The 20,326-nt window shown below is 41.1% G+C and overlaps 1 protein-coding gene across 4 annotated transcripts in view; it reads left to right on the forward strand.

The window, feature by feature from the left end:
• LOC123764739 (phosphatidylinositol phosphatase PTPRQ) overlaps nt 1-20,326 on the forward strand; it is a 55,003-nt gene that overhangs the window by 34,364 nt on the left and 313 nt on the right. The window contains exons 12-19 of one of the 4 annotated variants that reach the window (XM_045752814.2): nt 174-311; nt 1,995-2,141; nt 5,280-5,558; nt 7,453-7,590; nt 9,754-9,900; nt 11,437-11,651; nt 12,978-13,162; nt 16,752-20,326. The exon at nt 16,752-20,326 is cut by the window's right edge and continues 313 nt beyond it. In XM_045752814.2, the coding sequence (XP_045608770.2) occupies nt 174-311; nt 1,995-2,141; nt 5,280-5,558; nt 7,453-7,590; nt 9,754-9,900; nt 11,437-11,651; nt 12,978-13,162; nt 16,752-17,319 (1,817 nt within the window). In that variant the 3' untranslated portion in view covers nt 17,320-20,326. The remainder of the gene's footprint in view (nt 1-173; nt 312-1,994; nt 2,142-5,279; nt 5,559-7,452; nt 7,591-9,753; nt 9,901-11,436; nt 11,652-12,977; nt 13,163-16,751) is intronic. The other 3 variants (XM_045752815.2, XM_069302548.1, XM_069302547.1) reach the window with 3 other exon arrangements.

The following is a 20,326-nucleotide window of genomic DNA, read 5'->3' on the forward strand; positions in this document are numbered from 1 at the left end:
TCCGTGGTGTTGACTGATTCATCAGATTCATCAGCATGATCCTTCACCTTCCTTTTAAAGATTTTTGTTACATAAAATAGTTTAGTTTGTCAAGTGAAAGAAATGTTCAGCCATGTCCAACGCAATATTGTTAGTTTCATAATGAGCACAAAGACTAACAACTTTAACCACAGTTGCAGACACCGGGATGACTTGTAGCCATGATGAGTCTCGGCAAGTGAGTCTCTCCTGGAGCCTGGAAGTGCCGGACTGTCCCGTGTCCCAGTTCCTCTTAGTCTGGAACACTACCGTTAAGTGGTCCAACGAGCACAGTAAGTGTTCACTCTTGCTACAGAGTCACTTCGTAAGCACCTTTAATATCTGTTGCTTGGAACTTTAGGTGAAACTTAGAAATTGCTCAGAAATAGGGGAAACAAAATACTATTTCATTCACCTTAATATTAAAGTTCCAAGATCCGTCGAAATGTGGATTTAAACAATAATATGAGGTGGATAATGGGTTAATAACCACCAGACAGCGCTGTGGTGCTCTAGAGAATGTTTACACCTCAGCTTGAGTATCAGTTTGATGCTTACTGATACCTTATAGTCAGCGTCCTCTCTCGTTGGTAGAGTCAAGTAATTTGCAAACCTGAGTTCAATTTCCCGAGGACTCAAAAATTGGAAATATTATTACTAGTTGGAAATATTAATATTACAGGGAGGGGGGGAGGGTGTCTGTGGTGATAGACAGTGAGGGAGGAAGGTGTCTGTGGTGATAGACAGTGAAGGGGGAAGGTGTCTGTGGTGATAGACAGTGAAGGGGGAAGGTGTCTGTGGTGATAGACAGTGAGGGGGAAGGTGTCTGTGGTGATAGACAGTGAAGTGGGAAGGTGTCTGTGGTGATAGACAGTGAAGGGGAAGGTATCTTTGGTGATAGACAGTGAGGGGGGAAGGTGTCTGTAGTTATAGACAGGGAGGGGTAAGATGTCTGTGGTGATAGACAGTGAGGGGTAATCTGTCTGTGGTGATAGACAGTGAGGGGGAGGGTGTCTGTGGTGATAGACAGTGAGGGGGGAAGGTGTTGGTGGTAGTGATAGACAGGGAGTGGAAGGGAGGAACAAAACTGCTACTATCATCTCACAAACAAACAGTGACAAACAGTAACAATTTTATTACTTCCTCCAAATCCCCCTTTAATTACCAACACTACACTGAACCAACACTCGTACAGGTCGGTGGAACAACGGCCTCGCGCTTAATGCAGGTCGCAGTTCGATCCCCGACCGTCCAAGTGGTCGGGTACTATTCCTTCCCTCCGTCCTATCCCCATCTCCTTCTCATATCCCTCCCAAGTGCTGCGTTATCATAGCTTGGTGTTTTCTCCTCATACTTATCCTTATTTTAATCAATAATATTAACAGCATATAATTTTTATTAATGATTTAAATAATATATTTTATTGAATGTTATATATATGTAATTATTGATTGTATTAACAATAATCTAAATATTTGTATTATTATTATAGCAATTATTATTTGTGTCGGGAACATTTTCAGAGAGAAAATTGGAAAGTTATGTGAGATAACTTTCAGAAATATAATTTAAATTTATCGCTGTGACCCAGATGTATGGTATAATATAATTGTTTGAGCGACCATTAACACCTGCGTTTCTCAGGCCCACTAAAGCAGACAATAAAACACCTGTTTTTCTCGGCTCCTCCCACTAGAGCAGACAATAACACACCTGTGTTTCTCTGGCCCACTAAAGCAGACAATAAAACACCTGTTTTTCTCGGCTCCTCCCACTAGAGCAGACAATAACACACCTGTGTTTCTCTGGCCCACTAAAGCAGACAATAAAACACCTGTTTTTCTCGGCTCCTCCCACTAGAGCAGACAATAACACACCTGTGTTTCTCTGGCCCACTAAAGCAGACAATAAAACACATGAGTTAAGTCCTCCCATTAAAACCCATGTGTGTGTGTGTGTGTGTGTGTGTTGCTCAGGTCCCGCTGCTCAGGTGACCATTGACGGGAGAAACACCAGCTACGTGCTACAACCGCTCAAGCCAGACACGCAGGTGTTAGCGTGCTTGAGCCGCGACGATGAATCAGGACCAACCACCTGCTGCTCCAGCACCACACTCGAGGACAGTGAGTACTAGTGTCCCGGTAGAGCGTCGATTTGGTTTACGGAATCGACTAATCCGTTTAATTAATAATGCTTAATATTGACGTTCTTCTCTTCATCGGCCTCGGTAGGTTTAATAGGCTCGGCAGCGAACATTTCACATTATCCCGAGATTAACACTTGCTGTGAGATTACAATGGAGAGAACTGTAATGGCTCTGGTGATTGGGAGGATATCTAGTGTCAGGAGCCATAGTATTTGCCCATCTCACATGCTAGTGTCTCAGCTTGTGTTGTTCTCAGTTCTCAGCTCAGCCAGTGGCCAGGCCGGGAAGAGTTGCTGAGACTGTGTGTGGGAATGGGCGTCTATTGAGTTTTTAACTAAGATGAAACGTGCCCGAAGGCGTTTTATTTATTTATTTGTTTTCGTTTATTGGTCAAGATTGTTCCATATTGAGAAGGGGGGATAAAAGACACAATGATTAGAGGCGCTCGCAAGCATCCCTCTTGTCCTCTATTCTCCATCGTCGAGCAACGAGTCCTTAGCAGGTCTGATGTGAGTGGCAGACCAAGTGTTAAGGGTCTGTTATTGGGAATGTATTTGTGTACATATCCTAATCTCTCTCTCTCTGTCTTTATCAACACCAGTCTGTCTCTCTTTCATTGTCCCCTTTCTCTGACTTTAAATCCAAATCTGTCTGTTTCTGTCCCTGAATCTGCATCTGTCTGTCTTTCTCTTCGAGTGTAGGAGAGGGAGGCACAGAAGCCTAGCGCCCCACAACAGCAAAATTACTGACTTTGGTCCACGCTAATTAAAGGTACAAGTGTCTGTCAGCTCCAGGAGCTATATAGCCATAGCCCTTTAATACTGATATACGGTTTAACTGTTAATAACATTTAACACGAAGGAAGACGTTTGGCCTCCAGTTTTAAGTGCGGCCGTAGAGCAAATGTTGATGTCCGCCGGTAGTACATTATACAACTTGACTCATGTGTTGATAAAGCTATTAGAGCTCGACGTAGTAAACAGAAGGTGTAAGACACACGTTCTCACTGACCAAATAAAGTGCTATTGTTTAAGACAGTAAAAACGTCTTGAGTGATTTTATGTAACCATTTTCAAGCCCCACTCAAACTGAAGGATGATTTTGTTTGCTAAATATCTGGACAAAATTACACCACCATTTCTAAATGTATCACCTGTGCTTATTCTCAGAGTTTAACAGGATGCTCCTGATGAAACCACCACGAAATTGCATTCCTTAAACTTCTGCTCCTATAAAGTGAGATCGCAAGACCATAACTGCCATTTTTAAAATTTGGGCCTCCGGCAACTTCCGCCAATTACCTATTTTCTCCTTATATCTCTTAAGATACACAAGAAACATATATACGACACCATTTCCTTTTCTTGAACAATTGTGAGAAAACGACAGCTGTTACTTATAAAAAATCCTGTAGCCCACGTCTCACGAGAATTAACATGAGGCAACACATTTTCACCCCAAAAAACTCATCAGGAATCCACCTCACTTTTCCCATCTTAAGAGGAGACTATCACTCTTCGTCAGCCCTGACCCGGGAGAAGCTGTACGTCACCTCGACACAACTGTGGAGATGCAGCTGCTGACAACCCGTCCTCAGACCAAGTCTATTCTATCCAGCGGTCGACCCCAAAGATGCATTCATCAATTTTAACATTCTGTTCATTTAAAATAAAACTTTTCTCAAACATAAATTAATATTATTATATATTAGCATTTTGTGCATATTTAGGCACTGGTTAGGTTAGGTGATTAGGTTCTGTTGGCGATTATTTGTATTTGTAGTACGTGGGTGAAACCTGACCTCGACTTAATTAAGTCCATTACATCCAATGGTCGACCCCACAGACGCATTCATAAATTTTAACATGCTCTTCATTCAAAACGGGAATTTTCTCATATATAAATTAATATTATAGTGTATTAGCATATTGTGTATATATAGGCATAAGCTAGGTTAGGTTAGGTGTTTGGGTTCTGTTGGCGATTATATGTATTTGTAGTACGTGGGTGAAGCATTTACAGCGTTGTGGTTCGAACAAAATTCGTCAGTGAAGCTCTTGTTCCGGAAGTGTTCGGACGAAATCAGTTGTGAGTCGTGTGTAAACCGCTTTTCATTCATAAATAGGGGGTTTGGCGGGTGCATGGAATCACTTTTGGGTCTTTGTTTGAAAGCCGGGTTTGGCTGGGGATGGTCCTGGGGCTCCGACCCCTTGAGGGCTCACCCTCTCACACACACTGCTTTATCAGTCCCTCCTCCAAACGAAGACCCAAAAGACTTGAGAGCTCTCTCTCTCTCTCTCGAGAGAGAGAGCTTGACCCAGGCATGGCTATAAATAGCCATGCCTGGGCCATGCGCTTTCACAGACCATTACTAAGACATGTTATACCTGGTTGATACCTGGTTGATGGGGTTCTGGGAGTTCTTCTACTCCGTTGCAACGTGACTTGTGAGAGTTTGGTCCACCAGGTTGTTGCTTGGAGAGGCCCGCAGGCCCACATACCCACCACAGCCCGGTGTTATGCTATAGCCCATTATGCTATAATGTTCGTGGAAAAATTTTCCACAGCTTTGCTTGTGTCTAGCGTATTAAGGAGATGGAGCTTCACAGAGAATCAGTGTTGCTGCGACTTGTTTACGATGTATGTGTTTCAGTTTACAAGATATGCGCTACTTGTAAAACTTGAGCTATTTGGGTCAGCCGAAAATTTTTGCTTTGGAAGTGCTTGAGCACTATATTACATCATCTTATATGTGTGGTCATGCTCAGGTTTCTTGGTTAGGTTATGTTAGGTTTGGTTGCTGAGTGAATGGCACAGTTGAATTAGTATCTGGAAGGTAAACTGCTAAATTACTGGAAGATTTATCAAGTAACAAAGAGACCAAGCAGATATGATTGCCTTCCAGATACAAATATTTGTGTTTTAGAAAGTAATTACGAATAAAATCAAGGTTCAATTGAATTAAAATATATTCAAATTATTTGTTTTTACATTTCAATCTCATCTCAATAAATATCTTACAGTACAAATCATGCTCAGGACCACATTAGGACAATTAAATACTTTTAAATACTTTTCAAAATTTTTTGCCTTGCACGTATTCAATGTCTTCCAGTTCCTGGGCCGCCCGTCCTCAAGGCCCTACAGGTACAGGACACATCAGTGACTGTCTCGTGGGACGGTCCAGAGGAGGAGAATGGCGTGATAACTGGCTACCTGGTCACTTACACCGACCAAGACGGTAACTCCATGAACCAATCAGCGAACCCAAACGAATATTCAAGCACGATAAACAATCTCAGGCGATGTGCGAATTATTTAGTGAGTGTTCAAGCAGAAACTTCTGCAGGCTTGGGAGACTCTGATGGAAGATCTGCTCCCATCCCAAATACATGTGAGTGTCTCTTGTTTCTGTTAGATAATTAATAACCCTTTCTGTTCAAAATGTCAAGGTACAATAGTTGATATATATATATATATATATATATATATATATATATATATGTCGTACCTAGTAGCCAGAACGCATTTCTCAGCCTACTATGCAAGGCCCAATTTGCCTAATAAGCGAACTTTTCCTGAATTAATATATTTTCTCTAATTTTTTTCTTATGAAATGATAAAGCTACCCATTTCATTATGTATGAGGTCAATTTTATTTAATTGTAGTTAAAATTAACGTAGATATATGACCGAGCCTAACCAACCCTACCTAACCTAACCTAACCTATCTTTATAGGTTAGGTTAGGTTAGGTAGCCGAAAAAGTTAGGTTAGGTTAGGTTAGGTAGGTTAGGTTGCCGAAAAACAATTAATTCATGAAAACTTGGCTTATTAGGCAAATCGGGCCTTGCATAGTAGGCTGAGAAGTGCGTTCTGGCTACTAGGTTCGACATATATATATATATATATATATATATATATATATATAATATATATATATATGTGTGTGTGTGTGTGTGTATCCAGATACCAGATATATCTCCAGAATTAAAATGGAATTCGTGACATATTTAGTAAAGCATGCATGTTGCTATTATGTGCAACAGATGGCGCTGCTTTTCAAAAACGCATGTTTTTTACCTGTCACAGGGGTGGCATCTATATACTTGGTATATAAAAAGACTCGCCTATTCGAATGGAACGTTGTGTCAAAATTTCAAAGCAATCGGTGAAGTTTTTTCTGAGATTACAGCGTTCGTTGCTCTTTCGTCCAACAAATGGCGCTGTTTTTTCCTGTCACAGGTGAGGCATGTATATAGTACGTATATAAAAACACGCGCCAATTCGAATGCAACGTTGTGTCAAAATTTCAAAGCAATCTGTAATGAAGTTTCGAAGATTTCCCTCACATGAAAATCACATGAAAAACACAGTTTTTCCAAAACAACATGTTTTTGTCCCGTCACAGACATGACATCCATATAGTATTTTTTAAAAACCCACTCGGATGCAAATGGAACGTTGTGTGAAAATTTCAAAGCAATCGGTGATGAAGTTTCGGAAATTAGCGGTGTTGAACAAACGAAAATTTACATTTTTATTTATATAGATATATACATGGGAAATAAACTTTCACCCCTTGATTGGGTGATTATCATGAGCAAAGACTAATGAGTACGCACTCCGAGATTGTCAGGTGTGGCGGGTGTGTGATGGTCAGGTGTGGTGGGTGAGTGTGTGATGGTCAGGTATGGTGGGTAAGTGTGTGTGATGGTCAGGTATGGTGGGTGTGTGTGTGATGGTCAGGTATGGTGGGTGAGTGCGGGTGTGTGATGGTCCGAGTCAGTGTGTGTAGTAGCAGGAAGCGATTGTGCACAGTGTACAAGATGTACGGAAGAATAACACTTGTTTATAAAGTAGGAATTGTTCACACGTTTATATATATCCACTCATGGGAAGCACTCACTCACCCTCCCAATAAATCCACTATACAATTATTACACCATAGACCTCTATGTAAAAATATAACAAGTCTGAAAATATCACCTTGTTAATTAAGAAAACGATATGAAGTATATTAAAGAAATATACTATTTTTGTGTATTGAAGCTGTGTTCTCTCTCTTCTGATACATATATTTGTTTTTATATTCCTTAGTTTTTATTTCATTAACTATTAAATTAACATTATTTTTATTTCATTATGCATTTAGTTTTTATTTCAATACATTTTAAGTTTTAGCTACAAATAAGTATCATTTAGCACTGTATAAAGGAGGTCTGTTCTTGAGCCCTTGGAAGCCATGCTTGTTGACATTAATACAAAGACTAACCAATTTAACAACAGTTGCAGACACCTGGATGACTTGTAGCTATGATGAGTCTCGACAAGTGAGTCTCTCCTGGAGCCTGGAAGTGCCGGACTGTCCCGTGTCCCAGTTCCTCTTAGTCTGGAACACTACCGTTAAGTGGTCCAACGAGCACAGTAAGTGTTCACTCTTGCCACAACTGTATTTCTTTACTAGCTTTACTTTTGCATTATTGCTTGGAACTTTTGGAAATAAAAATAGAATTGAAATGAAATGAAGGTCACCAATAACATCGTAAGAGGAATAAACTGCTGTGGGACTTTGACCAATGGTCGCACGCCACCCCCTGGCCCGCCTCCCTGATATTTCTTCCAATCACCGTGCAGCACGTGGCACGTAACTATTGGCCGAGCATGACGGAAGTGGGAGGAGCTTCAATCTATTTAATCTAATTAAATATACTGTGACGTGATACGCTTCTGCGGTCGTAGCGGGCCGATGGAATGTCTCACATGCAGTAACAGCAATTTAAAGTAAACTGCATTGGCCTTTGCAGTGTGAAAAGTGGCCAAGCGTTAAAGTAAACTCAGACAAAAAATATAAATTTACTTAAACACAAACAGAAAGAAATAACAACTGAATTACAACAATACTTACCTGACACCTCTTGGCTGTTACACAATAGCAGCCGGGACCATTATACACTTAGACCCACCACCCCGGGAGACTGGGAGGCAGAACAACACGCCCCAGCCAACACCCCCACCGGCGCCTCCTGAGTGATGCTGAAAATCATCCTCTAGGAATATATTTACGCGGTCAGCCGCGGCAACGGAGCAAGCCACCGACAGGTGACCCTGCAAGTAAATAATTATCAATAGAAGGCACCAAACCGGGAGGTGACCCTGCAAACCACAACGATAAAACGTACGTGGCTGGCGTCTTTATAGATAGCAGAGCGTAAACCCCATCAGGGACAACAAGGACGGTACGCTCTGCGCCAGGGACATTGTCAGAGTCCTGGTCCCCAGCAAGCATCCCCGCACCATGGCAGGCAGAGACCTTGTTCCACCGTATACTAAGCATTTTTCTAAACTGCCCAAACAGACTGGTCAAAAGCCCATCCATCATTTCGAACGTGGCTCCACGCACCGCCACGTAAGTCAATGTGACACTCAGGTTAACCACCGGTACGGTTCCCGCTCCATTAGGCAGAGAGGAAAAACGCCCCCTCACACCGACCGAGGAACATTTGAAATATCTTAATGTAGAAACTTAACCATCACATGGCGGCCCTGAAGAAGCTGATCGCCTATCAAATCCGGCAACTTGACACGTAGCACGTCTACCAACTCAATACCAGCCAACGTATGGTCCACCGGCAAGGAATAAACTAAACCAGCAGAGGTAATCCTCTTCAACGGAGGCAAGGTAGACCCCTCATCCTGGAATACTCTCACCCCGCACCAGCAGGGCACCAAAACAGACCCGACCCAGCCACACGACCTCCACCACAGCGGCGTGCGCACCAACTGAGGAGCCGAAAATAAACACGCCTGGCTCTAGTGGCCAGGCGACCAATCACGTCTTGGAACTAGTCACCGGCAGCATAACAAACACACCTGCGATGGGCTGACGGTAGGGATGATATGCTTCCGGTGGGAGCATATCTAGACAGGTGTCAGGACCTGCCTTACACTCCAAAACATACGTTTTATCAACTGCAGTTCATGATGGTGTGGAGTTGGCGTCGGGAGTAGCTGTCAGCGACGATGGTGAGGCTGACGAGGCAATTTACCCGGCTATGTAGGAAATTATGTGACAATACAAAATAATCAGAATAAGACGTGGTCCGATATATTAATAATAAGATCTAACTTAGCACTTATAATAAAGACTATACACTAAGTAGGTCCTGTTTAAATCCTCCCCAAACTAATCTATTCTCGAAACCTGTTAATCTGCTTGTCTCAAATCTCACGGATGCTAGTTAGCCGCCCATTCCCCTCAACCACAATCCTAATACATCCAAGTGAGTTGATCTACTACGAAACGAGAAGCAACAAATCCACAACTATATGTTAGTTGTCATTTTAATACCATATATTATTATTATTATTATTATTATTATTATTATTATTATTATTATTACTATATTACAATTAATCATTTGTCTATTTTGTGGTATGCTTGTCAATTAATAATAACGTTTACATATAGAAATGAGGGATCACTATTTACAAATTCTCCGGAAATAATAAAGTTCAATGAAAACATAATGTATTACATAAGACAAGTGTGAGGGTTGGAAGACAATTGACACAAGACTCGCTCCTCAGGTGATTTCACCACGACGCAGCTTGCTGGGGACAAGGTCAGCTACGTGCAATATGGCCTCAAGCCCTACACGGATATGACAGCTTGCTTGAACATTGACACACAAGAAAGCAAGAAGATATGTTGTACCGGCACGACTGCAGAGGAGGGTGAGTATATTATCCCATGACAACGTGATTTAGAATGGATATATGTGTGTCATTTGCATTGCCATATGCAATATGGCATTTCGGGTGAAGCTGCGTTAGGTTTCGCCTGCCGTGGACTAGTCCATGTATGTCTGTATGTATTGTTTGTGTAATATACATTAAATTGTGCGTGAGTGTACTGTTTGTTCCATGCTAATCTGTGCGTACTTGTGTATTGTCTACACTGCAAAATGCAAGAATACACCTTGCCACTTTCAAGTCCATGTATACCTGTGAATTGTTTGTATACACGTGAACACTCAGCAAAGTACTTGTGAATAACCATGAACAGTTTATCAATCTTCAGCCAAGCACGGATTACTCTGAATCCTTACCCACAGTCATATATAATCCCTACTGCACAATTTCAAGCATTGTACAGTGTGAACACCTGTCTCACTAACACTCCTGTGTGTGAACACCTGTCTCACTAACACTCCTGTGTGTGAACACCTGTCTCACTAACACTCCTGTGTGTGAACACCTGTCTCACTAACACTCCTGTGTGTGAACACCTGTCTCACTAACACTCCTGTGTGTGAACACCTGTCTCACTAACACTCCTGTGTGTGAACACCTGTCTCACTAACACTCCTGTGTGTGAACACCTGTCTCACTAACACTCCTGTGCGTGAACACCTGTCTCACTAACACTCCTGTGTGTGAACACCTGTCTCACTAACACTCCTGTGTGTGAACACCTGTCTCACTAACACTCCTGTGTGTGAACACCTGTCTCACTAACACTCCTGTGCGTGAACACCTGTCTCACTAACACTCCTGTGTGTGAACACCTGTCTCACTAACACTCCTGTGTGTGAACACCTGTCTCACTAACACTCCTGTGTGTGAACACCTGTCTCACTAACACTCCTGTGCGTGAACACCTGTCTCACTAACACTCCTGTGTGTGAACACCTGTCTCACTAACACTCCTGTGTGTGAACACCTGTCTCACTAACACTCCTGTGTGTGAACACCTGTCTCACTAACACTCCTGTGCGTGAACACCTGTCTCACTAACACTCCTGTGTGTGAACACCTGTCTCACTAACACTCCTGTGTGTGAACACCTGTCTCGGCCACTCTACCACGCACAATCCTCTGTTTGAACACCTGTCTCGCCCACAGCTTCACACACTCTTCAGAGTAAACACCTGTCTCACCCACAGCTTCACACACTCTTCAGAGTGAACACCTGTCTCACCCACAGCTTCACACACACACTCTTCAGGGTGAAGAGTGTGTGAAGCTGTATTTCTGTACATGGATGTATATATATATATGTACATGTGTATTCAACATTAACAATTGTGTAAGTTGCTTCAAAAGTGTGTCACTTGCTGAATCTATTATGTGCCTCTGTAACCCTTTCCACCACCGCCCAGGGGATGATTAAGGGGGTGCATACTAAAGAAAGAAATTGAATTGAAATCGGGGAAAAACGACCCGACTTTAATGGTTCCTCTCGTCTCTCCCTGCTTGGACCACGACCAGACCCTTCCGCTCCCGTCAACTTGAGAGTGAAGAGCCACACCGCCTCGGAGGCCACCGTCGTCTGGTCACTCCCCGAGGAGCTCAACGGCAAGTTAGACTCCTGGTTCATCACTTGGAGTGGCAATACCGATGGCAAGGTAGACATTGCTCCAACATTATATACTTACGAATTACAAGATTTAAAGTCCTCCTCTACGTACACCATCAGCTTAATGGTAAGACTATTGGCTATGCGTTATTGTATGTTTGAACCGTTGTTTAGGGTATGTGGTATATGATGTTTGACCTTTGTTGTCTATTGACGCATTAACGAGGAGTTAAAAACAAAATTTGACAGTTCTTTCATTAATATTTTATTTCTCTGATGACTTTATCGTTTACAATCTCTCCGCTCTCCTCTGGGTGAATAATATTGGTTCTATTTTCTTGCGTCATTTTGAATGAATTTGCGTTTTTCGCTTCATATTTTAACTTGCATATATTTGGCTAGGAATATAACTTTTTTTTAAACTGGCGCGAGACCGAGCCGATGGGACATTGATCCTCGGAATAACGTTCATGTACCCTCGTGGTGAGGTAACATAAAGCAGGTGTGACAACTGTTGGTGGTGGTTGGGCTCGATGCTGGTGAAGCTCCTCCTCTTTACTACTGATGAGTGACCCAACTGCAGTAGTTAGTACTACTGCTATATTACGACTACTGTTCTCATTACTACTGAGACTGAACAGACCCACACGAGCCCCTGATGAGGGTTCGAACCTATGTGTTGAGTGTTGACCAAGCCACACACTAGAAGGTGAAGGGACGACGACGTTTCCGTCCGTCCGTCAAGTTGACAATCGACTTGAGAATGGTCCAGGACGGACCGAAACGTCGTCGTCCCTTCACCTTCTAGTGTGTCGTCTGGTCAACTTTCTTTAGCCACGTTATTGTGACTCATCGCCTGCATATGTGTTGAGTGTTCCCAGACGCTCTCTTGTCCACTGTATCACAACATGTGTCTATACTGCTACTACTGTGTTTGTGTGTGTACTGCTACTACTGTGATATACTACTACTGTGTGTTTGTGTGTGTACTGCTACTACTGTGTTTGTGTGTGTACTGCTACTACTGTGTTTGTGTGTGTACTGCTGCTACTGTGATATACTACTACTGTGTTTGTGTGTGTACTGCTACTACTGTGATATACTACTACTGTGTGTTTGTGTGTGTACTGCTGCTACTGTGATATACTACTACTGTGTGTTTGTGTGTGTACTGCTACTACTGTGTTTGTGTGTGTACTGCTACTACTGTGTTTGTGTGTGTACTGCTGCTACTGTGATATACTACTACTGTGTGTTTGTGTGTGTACTGCTACTACTGTGTTTCTGTGTGTACTGTCCAGTCAGTATTGTTGACCCTCCCGGTCCAGTCAATACTGTGTCCGTTGCATCCCTGTGGCCTTTACCATACGGGATGACCCTATCTTTTCGCAGCCTGAGCTGGCGAATATTTACGTAATTCTCACAAATCTAACTTCCAATTCCATCTCTCAAGGCCAGAAATGGGGCTGGAGTTGGCGCTCCAGCCACTGTTGAAGTCACCACTGACGAGTCCCCCACCAACGTCGGGCTGATTGTAGGGGTCACCTTGGGTGTGTTGATTGGGATTGTGGTGGTGGGAGCCGGAGTCTTTTTCTACTACAGGAAGAAGAAACACAGCAACACAGGCAGCGCTGAGAGGTAAGTGTCTCGAATGTTTTGATCGTAACCTTTGGGGGCTGGTTCTGCTGTGATATTCTTCTTACCCATTAGTTTTAAGCTTTAGTCATTAATGTTTTTCCTGCCCGAAACGCTTTGCGTAATAGTGGCTTTAGGCGTTGTATGTATGTATGTTCGTGTGGTAGTCACGAACTCGTAGCCTGGTGGATAGCGCGCAGGACTCGTAATTCTGTGGCGCGGGTTCGATTCCCGCACGAGGCAGAAACAAATGGGCAAAAGTTTCTTTCACCCTGAATGCCCCTGTTACCTAGCAGTAAATAGGTACCTGGGAGTTAGTCAGCTGTCACGGGCTGCTTCCTGGGGGTGGAGGCCTGGTCGAGGACCGGGCCGCGGGGACACTAAAGCCCCGAAATCATCTCAAGATAACCTCAAGAAGATCGTCGTGGGTTTTCGTGCAACTCGTTCGCCTGATACAACGTCGCATTTTGACGTACACTTTAAGGTCAAAAATTGTCGTACTAGAAAATGGGAGAGGCTCGCGAAATTGACATACTGTCCCATTTTATGTTTCGGGTTCTCTCTCGTAGGTTAGGATAAGGGCACTTTAGCACGGCAGTTTCTTGGGGAAATCTTAGAAGGACGGGCAGCTCTGTGAGTCTTGTGTCATGAAACTTTTAGATTGTTAGAATGGGGAGAATTATGCCAGCTGGTTCTGACTTGGTTTGCTACTAGCGCCCTGCTTTGAGCACTCTTTACCACACAAACGCAACGACTAGTCGTTGTGCTCACAAACAACGACTAGTCGTCGTGCTCACAACGACTAGTCGTCGTGCTCACAAACAACGACTAGTCGTTGTACTCACAAACAACGACTAGTCGTCGTGCTCACAAACGCAACGACTAGTCGTTGTGCTCACAAACAACGACTAATCGTCGTGCTCACAAACGCAACGACTAGTCGTCGTGCTCACAAACAACGACTAATCGTCGTGCTCACAACACACCCACAAGGATTCGGCGTCGTCGGCTCTTCACCACACATAGAATTTTCATGTTTAGCGTTATAGAAATATTTTCCTAAATTTCTTTTCACAGAGACCTATCCTTTCAGATCATCTAAATAAACAAAAACATAAGTATTGTTGAATTATTTACTAGAAAAAGCATTTAAAGGATGATTTTTTTACTTTTGGTAAATTCAAATATGACTCAACTCTATCTCTGGGAGTTCACTGAAACTGTTGTCATCTCAGCGAAAAAAATGACAATTTATTTGACAATAAAGGGTAAATATTTAACAATTATTTACATTTATTGCTAAGAAAGAGAAGGAATCAAAATACTCTATCGAATCTATATGCAAATTAGGGCAGAGCTGAAACAAAAGAGGCTCAAGAGCCGCCGTCCTTTGTCATCGCTAATCTGTAAACAAAGGCGACGTATAGGACAATACTGAGGCAATGTGATGGGATCAAACTCGCATCAAATAAAAAAAATAGTATATAATATAAAGGAAAGCTTTATCATTTCATAAGACAAACTCGGTTTATTAGGCAAACCGGTCCTTGCATACTAGGCCAAGTAGTGCATTTTGGCTATAAGGTAGAACTTATATATATATATATATATATATATATATATATATATATATATATATATATATATATATATATATATATATATATATATATATATATATGTCGTACCTAGTAGCCAGAACGCACTTCTCAGCCAACTATGCAAGGCCCGATTTGCCTAATAAGCCAAGTTTTCATGAATTAATGTTTTTTCGACAACCTAACCTACCTAACCTAACCTAACCTAGCTTTTTTGGCTACCTAACCTAACCTATAAAGATAGGTTAGGTTAGGTTAGGTAGGGTTGGTTAGGTTCGGTCATATATCTACGTTAATTTTAACTCCAATAAAAAAAATTGACATCATACATAATGAAATGGGTAGCTTTATCATTTCATAAGAAAAAAATTAGAGAAATTATATTAATTCAGGAAAACTTGGCTTATTAGGCAAATCGGGCCTTGCATAGTAGGCCGAGAAGTGCGTTCTGGCTACTAGGTACGACATATATATATATATATATATATGTCGTACCTAGTAGCCAGAACGCACTTCTCAGCCTACTATTCAAGGCCCGATTTGCCTAATAAGCCAAGTTTTCATGAATTAATGTTTTTTCGTCTACCTAACCTACCTAACCTAACCTAACCTAGCTTTTTTTGGCTACCTAACCTAACCTTACCTATAAATATAGGTTAGGTTAGGTTAGGTAGGGTTGGTTAGGTTCGGTCATATATCTACGTTAATTTTAACTCCAATAAAAAAAAATTGACCTCATACATAGAGAAAAGGGTTGTTTTATCATTTCATAACAAAAAAATTAAAGAAAATATATTAATTCAGGAAAACTTGGCTTATTAGGCAAATCGGGCCTTGAATAGTAGGCTGAAAAGTGAGTTCTGGCTACTAGGTACGACATATATATATATATATATATATATATGTCGTACCTAGTAGCCAGAACGCACTTCTGAGCCTACTATGCAAGGCCCGATTTGCCTAATAAGCCAAGTTTTCCTGAATTAATATATTTTCTCTAATTTTTTTCTTATGAAATGATAAAGCTACCCATTTCATTATGTATGAGATCAATTTTTTTTTTATTGGAGTTAAAATTAACGTAGATATATGACCGAACCTAACCAACCCTACCTAACCTAACCTAACCTATCTATATAGGTTAGGTTAGGTTAGGTAGCGGAAAAAGATAGGTTAGGTTAGGTTAGGTAGGTTAGGTTGCCGAAAAACAATTAATTCATGAAAACTTGGCTTATTAGGCAAATCAGGCCTTGCATAGTAGGCTGAGAAGTGCGTTCTGGCTACTAGGTACGACATATATATATATATATATATATATATATATATATATATATATATATATATATATATATATATATATATATATATATATATATAATGTCGTACCTAGTAGCCAGAACGCACTTCTCGGCCTACTATGCTAATCTGTAAACAAAGGCTGTAAATCTGTAAACAAATTTATCGATGATTTCTGTGTTGCTTGTTAAGATTTCTCTGGTGATGGTCTGGTTGTGAGAAGAGAACCAGAGCCAGAAGAGAATCTCTTCTCACAACCAGACCATCACCAGAGAAATTTTAACAAGCAACACAGAAATCATCGATAAATACAGCGATTGCAGGAGACTCGACATCAGCGAGGCACTACACATCAAAAAGTCAACACCAGCAATCAACAGCCAATTAATGCACAACTATAATCTACCCACTTCAAGACCCCGAACCAACAGAGAAGCAGCAAGAGAAAGTATGGACCAATAGGCCTTCTGCAGTTACTTCCATTCTTATGTTTTCATACCCATTGATTCGTTTTCTAATATAAGTATATATATATATAAGTATATACAGATAGGATAGGATATCTAGATGGATAGATCAATAGATGGATGGATAGATAGAGAGATGGGAGACATACAGACAGACGCGGTCAATGCCAGGTAACCCCCACCCCCCCTGTACACAAATACATATTGTAATGTGTGTATTCCTTTTTTCAGGAACAGTCAACGGAATATGAATCAGACCGGGGCTGCTGGAAGCAACAGTGGTGCTAAGTCAACATACAGTAAGGGTCTAGCCAACGGCAGTTCCGTCCCTCGTGATGATTCGCCGACTAATACCATTCAGTCGTCGAGGTATTACGGGATGACGAACGGCAGTGCATCGGCAAGTGAGAATTATCTCACAGATGCCTTTGAATTATCAAGACTTAATGCATTGAAAAAAGGCTACGTCACGCCAAGCCGTAATGGGATGACGAACGGCACCGTAACTTCAACACAATACGAGAGCACAAATGACACTATTTATGGTATACCGAGACTCAGTCCCCGTCCGCCTGTTGAGAGACGGAGAGCGCCGCAACCCGCCCGACGGAATGACCCGGGTACAGGCAGTGATGCCAACACAAGCCATTTTAATCATAGTCGCGATCATGGATTTCAACGCCAAAACAATGTTGGCAGGAATGGTCATATAGGAGAGAACCGACCAAGAGATCCATACAGCACAGCCGGTAGTAGAACCACCTATTTTCCTTCGCAGAGTCGAACGATATATTATTAAATAATTCTCCGCACAAAAACTTGCATATCTGCTTCTGTTGATTAATCTAATATGAAAATTTTGTGCTGAGAATTAAGTGGAGGAGACCAAGGGACGTAATGTTAGGTAATTATGAGGAGAAAGCGCTAAGCCAGCGTGACTGTTTAACACTAGGATGGGGATATGAGGACCAGGATTTAGGAAAGGACAGAGGGAAGGGATAGTGTCCAGTCACTCGGACCGCCGACCTGCAAGAAGCGAGCCCATCGTAGTACCAACCAGTCAAAGTAGTTGGGTAGCCAAGAGAGTGGGTGCCGCTGAGTGCCAGATAGCAACGTAATAGAGGGTCATACAAGGTGTTAGTACACTTTAGGCATAAATACGGTACTGGCCTTCACATCGGCTTTAACGAGTCTAATTGAATTAAACATGAATACAAAGTCTTGAACCGTTGATGTTTGGAATCTGATTTCTCTGCCGATTTAAATGAACAACACTGAGGTTTCTTTACTGTGTTGTTGATGATGACAAACATATTTAGTGTAGGCGATGAGTCACAATAACGTGGCTGAAGTATGTTGACCAGACCACACACTAGAAATTGAAGGGACGACGACGTTTCGGTCCGTCCTGGACCATTCTCAAGTCGATTCTCACAATCGACTTGAGAATGGTCCAGGACGGACCGAAACGTCGTCGTCCCTTCAATTTCTAGTGTGTGGTCTGGTCATCATATTTAGTGTAAATTGTTGTTGGCCCAATGTGTTGTTCTGCTCATTATACACTACATACTGCATGCCAGGCCCCTCTCTGTGGTAAGTTAAAGCAGTATATTACCGCCCCTCTGAGTTACTTAAGTCAAGTGACAGAACAGTGACTGTCACAATGTCACTGTCACAGACAATGTGGGTTCAGGTACTGAACAGCAATGACCTTTAAGGTAATCAATTTCCACGTTTGGTAAACCTGTTACAGCCATTCATATTCCTCTCTGCTTGTAACTAGTTCTCCAATTACATAAATTGCGCAATTAACGGTGACTATACTAAGGTTTCCATTGCCCACTTGGTGCACACTTTACACCGTTGTCACAGTGAACCCATCGTCTCTAACAGCACCGTATGTTGACGCAATGAACAATTGTACAATTGTAGAGGGAAGGGAATTTTTTTTTTATCCTCAAAACGGACACATCACGGGGAACTGAACAGTAGGGGCTCACACACACACAACCACGTTTTCTATACATTGGTCGGTTAGGTTAGGTGGATGACTTGGGTTGGTGTGTTTCAGTACCTCGTATTTTGTCCACTGTGGCACCTCGAGAAGATGGGCTGCACAGTCACTGTGTCTTGGAGCAAGCTATGCAACCAATTAGCCAATCACACAAACCTAGCAGCTGGCTGACGCGGAGACCCTTAAACATGCAGAACTCTGCCAGTGAGGTAAATTAATAATTTTTATACAACGTGATATTATAATGACCAAACCACACAACAGTAGATGGAGAAACGATGACTTTTAGCTTGATAATGATCCTGGATGGATCGAAACGTTGTCGTTTCTCTTATAATGTGTGGGTTTGGTCATTATATCTTCAGCCACGTTATTGTGACTCATCGTCTGCAACGTGATATTATGTATATGTAAACATCTTGATGCTAATGCTTATATTATTTAGTTAAGAAAGGTCAGGATTCTCATGTTGATTTAAAGGCGATAAAGCAGACGAAGGTATACTTTGTGTATATATTCCTTTATCCATAACAAGCATATATATTCCAGAGCCAAATTAGATTTTGACGGCAATTTTAAGTGTTTTGAAAACCATTTGGGATATTTTGAAAGTCGTCTTAGAAGATTAGATATATATTTTGGAAGTTTAAAAAGCAATTTTTGGATGTTTAGGGAAAACATTTCTACACTTAGAAAGCAATTTAGAATGTTTAGAATGACATTTTTGGATGTTCAGAAACCAATTTTTAGTGTTTAGGAAGCAATTTCGGGTGTTTAGAAAGACTTTTTGAATGTTTAGAAGCCAATTTTTATAGAAACCCATTTTTGTTGTTTGAAAACCAATTTTGGATGTTCAAAAATCAGTTTTGAAGGTGGAGAAAGCTATTTAAAATGTTTAGAAAGACATTTTAAATATTTAGGAAGCATTACTTGATGTTAAGAAAATATTTTTAGTTTACTTGAGTAAGTATTTTTAGTAACTGAGTAAACTATATGGAAAAAACTACAAAAATTATGTGACTATGGATCATCAATGCACATTATATGTTAACCAGGGAATAGTTAATTGATTGTTGGCTAGGATATTTAACTAATTGGTGATCAAGATGATCAACTATTTTCAGGTGATTTAACCAATTATAGTTTAGGATTTCCAATTAAATATTGGCGAAGGTTTCTCAACTGGCGAGGATATATAAGTATTACTTCAACATGTTTCAAATTATTGGGAAAGTTATTTAATTGATCGTTGGTTAGAATGGTTTTGCTTCGTGAGGCAGCAGGCTCGGATTTTCAATTAAGTATTAACCAGAATATTTAATTAATTGTTGAACAGGATAATAGTTAACCGTTTTGTGGGATATTCAAGTAATTGCCAGCAGGATATCCCCCCTAATTGTTGGGCTGAATATTCAATTACCTATTTGACAGGATAATCAATTAACTGCTTGCCGGGTATTCACCTAATTGCTTAGCATTATATTCACCTAACAGTTTGACAGAATCTTTAACTACTTTCTTGGCGGAACTTTAACTGTGTGTAGGATATGCGCCTAATTTTTTTAAGCAGAATATTAAGCTATTTGCCAGGATACTCAACTAACTTTCTATCAAGGTATTCTACTAACTGTTTGGCAGCTAATTAATTGATTATTAATATGTCAACTGGAAATATTTAGACAATCCTAGTGTTTACAGTCACTATAGTCTCAGTATCTACTTAGTACTGTCAAAGTAGATATTGAAAGGCAATTGTAAATATTTAAATATTTATATATTATAAGTAATTGTA

The sequence above is a fragment of the Procambarus clarkii genome, chromosome 48 (assembly GCF_040958095.1).
Source record: "Procambarus clarkii isolate CNS0578487 chromosome 48, FALCON_Pclarkii_2.0, whole genome shotgun sequence".
NCBI lineage: Eukaryota > Metazoa > Arthropoda > Malacostraca > Decapoda > Cambaridae > Procambarus > Procambarus clarkii.